A 9151-nucleotide genomic window follows, 5' to 3' on the forward strand; every position below is an offset into this window, starting at 1 on the left:
AGCGCCAGTCCTATTATTATTATTATTTTTTTTTTGTGGTCTAGGTTTGCACTAATTGTCACTCCTATAGTCTGTTCACTTATGCTAGATTCCTGGCGCCTAGGCTGGTTGGAAAGGTTGCAGCTGATTGGCTGCCTCGCTCTCTCGCAGACTCTCATGTTGGACCACATCCTGCATGCTCGAGTGAGACATGTTTCTTTATTATATGCCATAGCTCACCTCATATACGAGATAGCCAGTTTTGGTTGACACCATCAGACTCAGCAGTAACTGTAGAATCAAGATGTATTTTAAAAACTCGACAAAACAAATAAGAAAATGGTATTACGATGAGTTGAACCGCGAAGATGTTAAAAAAATATTTATAACATGTTTTACTTATGCTCGCTGTTTTCAACAGTTGTTCATTGATTGCAGAAATATATTATTACATTACGTAGGAAAATCTCTCGTGAACACGATAGTGTGATCAGAATGCAGTTAAAGTTTCACGTATTGAAAACACAGGGTTATTTATAGCAATGTCACTCGCCACAACCATCACGGCGCGCGACACGGTGCGTGATGATGTTAAAAAAAAATGCGAGTCGCGCGCGCCGTGATGGTTGCGGCGAGTGACATGTTGCTATAAATAACCCTGTGTTTTCAATATGTGGAGCTTTATCTGCATTCTGACCACACTGTCGTGTTCACGAAAATTCAAAAATATGTTCTGCCTCAATGAGCAACTGTTAATGAGCATAATTAAAACATGTTATATAGATTTTAACATCACTACAGTTCAACTCATCGTATGCTGTCGAGTTTTAACAGAGAGATTTGCAGCCAATCAGTGAAAGCAGAGCAGTGCAACCAATCAGCTGGAATCTAGCGTAAGTGAACAGGCTATAATATGTAATCTCCTACTTTCATAGTGCTTGTTACCGATCGTTGGCATTTGTTGTAAAGCTGTGAATATCAAATATTAGTTTTGTTTTCTTCATATTCATCTTCAGATCTACTTTCAGACTCCCTCTGAAGTTCCTCGATCAATCTTTTAAGTTTTCATTAAAATCACTTGAAATGACTTCTATCAAAAATCTAACGTCATTAACGTATTTACTATATATATTGGTTCTTATTTTATCTCATTAAATTGTTATTGAGGCAAGGAGGGGAGAAGCCAGTTACTGAGAGGGTGACATTCTTATTTATACAGCCTGGCTAATTTACATTATATTCTGAGTGATAAAATCCATGTTAAATTCAATATCAACAATATTTTTTTGGAAAAAAGTACATGCAAATAAAAAAATAAAATAAAAAACTGGTATATCACATACCCTATGATAACACTGATAACTATTATCCTTCTTAACGAAATCAACAGCGATATAATTTTATTCTTTCTGTTTTTTAACCATTTGTTCCATTGATGAGTGGTTTCTTTTTTTTATATTTAACTCAAAATTACACGAAAAAATATCACACACACACACACACCGTCTCCCAGGGTAAAGTATTGGAGAAAAGTATATTTAGTTGTGGAATTAGTAAAAAACACGCAACCTTCTTCCTTTTCCTATCCCTCCTCCCACCCTAACACGAGTCCCCAACCCTCCCATGAAGCACCCTTATTCTTTTCAATCTGGGAGCCAAGACGCCCATGTATACCCCTGTGTGTGTGTGTGTGTGTGTGTGTGTGTGTGTGTGTGTGTAATATAAAATAAGCATAGTCCTCGTTCCAAAACATTGAACAATGGTTCGAATATAAAGTTATTTTGAATTTTCTAGAATCCCTTAAGGGGAGCGTCCGCCATGTCTTAAATAATTAACTTGTGATTCTGATTATATTCATGTGAAATGTATGCCTATGGGGAAGTAATAAACGCTTACTTTCAAATCTATAAGTCGATACATAATAGCAGGAAAAAATAAAATGTACTTTTTTAACAAAATTCAACTCGAAATTCCTCCGGGGTGACTGATGTATGTGTCAGCTCTGCTGCCTCCAAGGCCATCGCAGATGCTAGTTTGTCTCAAGATACCATACGAATATTTTTTAGGCTATTTTCTACGCTGAAACATGACGATGTATGCACCTGTGTATGAATATAGCTTTTTTTATTTATCGTTACTTTGTTTTTATTTTTTTGCTTTTTATTATATTTTTTTATTATATCTCCTTTTTTGTCACTTGCCAGCCTATAGCACCGGTAGACTTTCTTGAGGGGCCTGAATGGTAGTCGTTCCCAGCCCGTCATGGCGCAGGCAAGTGTTTTAGAGTGACGTAAGTGACGAGCGGAAGAGGGCACGGGGGTGGGGATTTCAGCCATAACTGTCAATTTTGCTTATTTCTTCATAGTATTTTGCCACAAGGTAGCCTAGGGGTGTACAATGACGTGTGATATTTTTTTCAAATTTTCAGATTTTTTTTTAATATTAATGGCGGACGCTCTCTTTAAGAATTGTATGTGCTAGGATTCTTGTTTCTTTTATCAGTTATTTTTCTAATCTTTAGGTATTTTATCTCATAATTCAGGACATAAGATCAGATCTGGTAGACATCTTCTGTACTTACAGGTCGCTTACCTGAAAAAAAATTAGTGTTCTGTATATAACCATTGAATATGAAAACTAAAATGTGCGAGACCTTTGCCAGTATTAAAATGCTTCACCACTGGGGGCCACTGCGACAGGTGTTGTTGTTGTTGTTATCTACAGTTTAATTACTTAGCCCAAAACCTGCATCATTTATTTGAAATCTTGGATTTAGTCCTTTGCTTCTGGCCATTACATAATCAGCCCTACATTTTTTTTTCCCCTTTTTAAACTTTTGTTCCTTTTCGTGTGATATATTCATTACATTTACATCAACATGAAATGAGTTCCCTTTCCTTCTAAATAATACTACCTGACTTTCTTTTTTGCTTATCTTTAAATTTTTATATATATCTTTACTTTTGAAATTTGATATATCACTTTATATATATATATATATATATATATATATATATATATATATATATATATATATATATATATATATATATATATATATATATATATATATATATATATATATATATATATATATATATATATATATATATAGAGAGAGAGAGAGTATAAATGGGCAGGAGATTTTCTCGTAAACATGTTTCATTAAAAGTGATTGTCAGTTCAGCGTTGATTATTTTCTTTAAGATGTTCTCTTTTTGTCTAAGGAGTGTCTTATTCTCTTTAGGGAGTTTGTTGATTGTATACCCGTAGGGTATCATCTGCGTAGCCAGATCGCGATTTCGGGTCCTGGACCCTTCTTCAGTGGCGTTGGGAGTGAGTGTGTCCATCTCAAGGTGTGAGAGGAGAATGACTGGGTGTCCGCGCGGGGCTGCCTTTATACGGCTGGCTCCCCGGGGTTCCTCGCTGCCTCGGCTCCTGATTGGCTGAGCGTTGCCTGCTGGACACCTTTCCTCATGCTTGGAAGAGCCTGCAGATCTTGTTGCTGGGTGTTAAGATTTGGCTCCATATCCTTAATGTATAACGCTTCTAAGATGGGCAGGCGTCTGTAGTCGTTGCATGTTGTAATTATTTCGGTATTTTCTTCCAGAGTTTTTCTTGTAAGTTTCGTCTTATGTACTTGCTCAGTGTGGGTCTTGGGCGCTCCTGATGCAAGGTGATAGCTGAGTCGTCTGCTTAATCTCAGTGTCGTCATGCCGATATAGGTTGATTGAAGGGCTGCACAGTTCCCTTGGTTGCAAGTGAACCTATATACAACATGTGACTGTTGAGTATTCTTTTTGTCGACTGCTGGGCTGTTTCGTAGTAGGAGATGGCTGGTCTTCTTACTTCTGTAGTAGATGGTGAGGCTTATTTTCTTTTCTGGGTTGGTGGGAGTGACGTTTTTCTTGACGATTTGGCGCATTATACGCTCGTCTTCTTTGTAGTTTGTGGAGAAGTGTGCTTTATAGTAGAGTTTGATGGGCTCGTTCTTCTCCGCCGTGTCTTCTTTTTCACAGTACCATTTGTCCACGGTCTTCTCAACTTGCTTTTCAATGTCGTTGGTGTTGAATCCGTTGCTGAGGAGTACATTGGTTGATCTGCTTATTTCTCCATGGACTTCTTTCCACGTGCTGCAGTGGGTGATAGCTCTCTTCTGATGTAGGCGGCAATGGTAGAGTCTTTGTATCGCTGAGGGCACGCTTCTACCGTTGAGACACTGGCCATTGTTCGTCGGTTTTACGTAGACGTTTGTGGAGAAGTTTTCTTGGTTCTGGGTGACGAGTACGTCCAGGAACGGCATTTTCCCCTCGGCGCTTCTTTCTATTGTGAACTTAAGTCCTGAGATCTCTTGTAGGCAGGTACGTATGTCTTCCATGTCTTCTTCGTTCTTCGTTTTGATGAAGATGTCATCGATGTATCGGCAGTAGATGTCCGGCTTGTTTATTGTTTTGAAAACTTCATCTTCAATGCAACCCATGAAGAAATTTGATAGAAGCACTCCCAATGGAGAGCCCATAGCGACTCCATCGATTTGCTGGTATTTTTGACCCCGTGGACAGGTGAACGGTGCTTCTTTCGTGCAGCATTGAAGTAGGCCACGTAGAGCTGCTTCTGGGATGTCGAGCGGTGGGGTGCTGTCGTCATGGTACACTCGCTGAGCGATGTAGTTGATTGTGCGTTCAACAGGGACATTCGTGAAGAGTGACTCAACGTCCAGTGAAGCGATGATTCCTCTTGAGTTGTTGCTCTTCAGGATGTCGAGGAAGTCTGTTGCTGAGTTCAGGCTATATGTTGTTGGGACGTATGGTGTAAGGATCTTACAGAGTTTCTTCGCGATATTATAAGTCGGTGTCGGGATTTGTGATATGATGGGCCGGAGTTTGTTTCCTGGTTTATGTGTCTTCACGGTGCCATAGCAGTAGCCCATACCATATTCACCAGAGACCTTGTTGATTTTGATGGTCTCGCTGTTGATGTTGCTCATGGTGATGAATTTGTTCAGCTTTTTCTTAAGGGCTTCCGGCTTCCGGCTTCCGGCCCACACTCGCGACCTGCTGAGGGAGGCGAACCCCGGGAGAGTAGCCGCCTTCAGGGAGGCCTGCCTACAGGCGCATGTCACTGACGCGCCTATAGAGCTCTGGGAGCTGGGCAGGCCATCCCAGGAAGGACACCGCCACCAGGTCGACAGGATCCCTACTCCTTCCTGGCGAACGCTGGCCCGGACATGCTGGCGGAGGTTCTGGGACTCTTTAACAGGTCCTTCGAGCTCGGAGCACTGCCAGCCTCCTGGAAGCTGGCCACCATCGTTCCCATCCCCAAGAGTGGAGACGGGCTCCAACATCGCCCGATCTCCCTCCTAAGCTGCCTCGGCAAGTGTATGGAGCGAGTCCTGCTTCCGCGCCTTCAGTGGGCGATGGGCCCCCTCCATCACCACCTCTTTGCCTTCCGCCGGGGCAGGGGCACCAGGGACTGCATCTCCACCCTCCTCTCTGGTGTCTTGGGGAGACGGGCGGTGGTGGTATTTCTCGACCTCGAGAAAGCTTTTGAGCTCGCCTCAGCCCCAGCCATGCTCTCCATTCTCGCTGAACGGGGCGTCCGTGGCCGCCTGCTGGCGTGGGTGGGCCATTATCTGGAGGGACGGAGAGCGGCCGTCCGATTTCAGGGCCATACGTCCGCGATAGAGACTTTTGAGAACGGCACGCCTCAGGGTGGCGTCCTGAGCCCCGTGCTGTTCAATCTGCTCGTCGAGAAGTTGGCGGCCCTTCCGACGAGCGGAACCGCAAGAGTCCTATCGTATGCGGACGATGTGGCCCTGGTGGTGTGGGGCCCCAACCAGGTGGCCTGCGCCCGCCAGCTCCTCCGCCGGCTGACTCAGACGTGCGCCGCCCTAGGGCTGGTCGTCAACAGGACTAAGACAAAGGCCATGGCCTTCCGCCACGGCCACCTTCCTGAGCCCTTCGACCTCGGTACGCCCGTGCCGTGGGTGCACACTTACAAGTACCTCGGGGTCACTGTTGACTCCAGCCTGTCCTTTGGCCCGCACATCGCCCGTGTGCGGGACGAGGTGCGGCGGCGCACTAATGTGATGAGGGCCCTTACCAGAACAGCGGGTGGGTCTGGGGACAGGGTCCTGCGGACTTTCTACATCCAGGGCGTTCGGTCCTGTATTGATTACGGGACGCCGTGCCTGCTGACGGTGGGTCCGGCGGCGCTTAGGCCGCTGGAGACAGCTCAGAACGCCGCCCTCCGCGTCATCATTGGCGCCCCATGTGGACGAAATGCGTGTGCCTCCGGGCGGGCACGCGTGTGCAGCGTCGCCGCGAGAGTCACCCAACTCTCAGTGGGGCATCTGGCGGCGCTGCTCAGATGCATGGGGGCGGAGCAGCTCCGTGCCTCCGTCGGGCAGGCCCTCCTGCAGGACCCTCTCCTGTTCCGCAAGAGAACGTGGGCGACTGTGGCGGCGGCCACGATTCGCAATAGCGGACTCCCCCACGCCCTTGTGACGGCTGTGGACGCCCCCCCCCCCCCCGACGGTGCCCGCCCCCCGGGGGGGCCGCCGGCCGTAACAGCCACCATACGGCCGCTCGCCAAAAGGAAGGCCCTCCTCACCCCTCTGGAGTTGGCCAGGGAGGCAGACAGCAGAGAGCGGGAAGCAGCGCACCCTGGAGCCTCCGTGTACTTCACGGACGGCTCCGTCAACCACCAGACGGGGGCTGTCGGCGCTGCTTTTGTGTGCGGTGGGGTCACTGCTGTTTTTCGTCTGCCAGACGGTTGTTCCTCCACCCAGGCTGAGCTGGCAGCCATTGGCGGGGCGCTGGATCATGCAGTGGAAGGGGGTCGGGGCCCTGTCTTGATCCACTGCGATTCAGTCCCTGCCATCCGCTCTCTGCTACAGGACCCCCCGCGCGACAACGTGTCTCTCCTCACCTCCATCCTTGCGAGGCTGGCAGAGTTGAGAGGAGCGGGGCGCCCTGTAAAAGTTAACTGGTTGCCCAGCCACTCGGGCGTGGCAGGCAACGAGGCGGCGGACGGCGCTGCTGCTGAGGCAACGCTCCTGCCTGCTGTCACGCGGCCTGTTGTGGTTAGCCTTGCCCAAGTGAAGAGGGCCATGGCCGCACGATCTGCTACTGGGGTCGTCAGGGAGCTGGAGGAGGCCCTGGCTGCGGGCTCGCCGTCCGCGTTTTGGTACTCGGCGGCCACTAACACCGGCGCCCGCCAGCTACCGCCAAATCTGCCGAGACGGGAGGCATCCAACATCCGCCGCCTCCGTCTCGGCTACAAATGTGCGTCGGTCCTTCACCCGGATGACCCTGTCCCTGTCGTGTGCCCGTACTGCGAGGAGGAGGTCCTCCAGCCGCTCCTCCACTACCTCCTCGAGTGCGGTGCGACGCGCAACCTGCTTCCAAACCGGGAGGGGCTCTCAGCGCCAGCCTTGGTGGGGGCCCTGGACGACAGGGCGCTTACTGCCCTAGTGCGGGCATATGAGCCGCCCAGGTAGGCTCTCTGTTCTGTATATGTGGGCGTGTTAGAGTGCGTGTATGTATGTGTGGGTGTTTGTGTGTGAGTATGTGCGTGATTGGTTTTTTAAGTCAGCTACAGGACGCCTGGTGCGCCTGTGCCCCAACCCACTTAGTGGGAAGGGGTGTTAACTATCTATATATGTGCGTACATCGGCGTGTGTGTGCGCGTGTGTATGTCTTTATGTACATGCACACGTGCGCGCGGCGTGCCGTGTATGCACATATATAGCCCCAGCCATGACTGCGACGGGCCGTCGTAGTCGACAAAGGCCCGTTCCCCTTCTTAGGGGCTCACTCCCTACAGGAGGGAGCCCGGCCAATGTCGGGACACTTTTTTTTAATAAAGGCCGATTCACACACATCAGTGATGTATCAGTGCCGCGTCCGCTCAGTGCTTCAGTGTCAGTGAAAAAAAATATCGTTGCTTTGAATTCAACCGAAGCATTTACACATGTCCGGCGCAGTACAGTGTTTTGACTCTCAGTGACCGTTACGTCTCCGTTCCGTGAAGCTGAGTATCGTCGCCACCGATATTTTTTAGATTTTCACGGACGCCGGACGAGTGTTCTGAGCTGTCAAGAAAATGGATGACGAACTACTTATTGAATTGGTGCGAAACCATCCTGTTCTTTATGATGTCACAACCAAAATATATGGACTGCAATTTCAAGCAAGATATATGGAATAAAATAGGAGAAGAAATGAAAGTATATGGTAAGTACTCTCTTTAATTGATGTACCCACTTTCTCTTCTTCACTCTTTGTTCAGCCTCTACCTCTTCATCAAGAATTATGGCAATCATTGCCAACTCCACGTCCGAAAACTTTGCCATCCTGGAAAACACTGATTTCACGCTGTACGGCATCACCACGGATGTGTGTGCATAGACGTCACGGAAACAACACGGATATCACTGACACTGAGCGGACGCGATACTGATACGTCACTGATGTGTGTGAATCGGCCTTAAAACCGTCCCTTCCCGCGCATGACGTATCTTGGCTTTCTTGGGGTACACTGAACTGAGAGCTCAGTCAGTCGCTCTGAAATCATGGTCGTGTGTGGTGTTGCGGTCGTGTCCGCTCGCCATCGCGATACTTTTCCCCATCGACGCCATGCCCAACACTTGTGCAGTTTTATATATATATATATATATATATATATATATATATATATATATATATATATATATATATATATATATATATAATATGCAAAATTACAGATTTACGATGACAGTGATGTCACTAAATATAGCCTGTCTGGTGCAACATCAGATAATATCCTCTGCTATAATCAGGGGGGATGCCAGACATTGTAGACATCGGGGACTTAAACCCTGTCTGACAAAGGGGAGGGGTCCGGGTGTATGCTCCTCTGGGAAAAAACAAAATAAAAACAACCCCATAGATAGTAACTTCTAGGGACTTAAGGGACTTTGGTATAATGGCAATTGATTTATGATACGTCCTACACTAGAATCAAGTTACTGTATAATGAATTAAATAAAATATATACATACATATATATATATATATATATATATATATATATATATATATGTATATATATATGTATATATATATATTTATATATATATATATATATATATATATATATATATATATCTATATATATTTATATATAT

At 46.7% G+C, this 9151-nt stretch overlaps 1 protein-coding gene across 1 annotated transcript; it reads left to right on the top strand.

Annotated features, from left to right (window-relative positions):
- The first annotated feature begins 5548 nt into the window (after positions 1 to 5548).
- LOC126996360 (uncharacterized) lies at positions 5549 to 8390 on the top strand. The gene is made up of 2 exons (XM_050856733.1): positions 5549 to 7265; positions 8272 to 8390. The coding sequence occupies exons 1-2, from the start codon at positions 5549 to 5551 to the stop codon at positions 8388 to 8390; spliced, it is 1836 nt and encodes a 611-aa protein (XP_050712690.1).
- The last annotated feature ends 761 nt before the right edge of the window (positions 8391 to 9151 follow it).

This window comes from Eriocheir sinensis, chromosome 10, assembly GCF_024679095.1.
Source record: "Eriocheir sinensis breed Jianghai 21 chromosome 10, ASM2467909v1, whole genome shotgun sequence".
Taxonomy (NCBI): Eukaryota; Metazoa; Arthropoda; class Malacostraca; order Decapoda; family Varunidae; genus Eriocheir; species Eriocheir sinensis.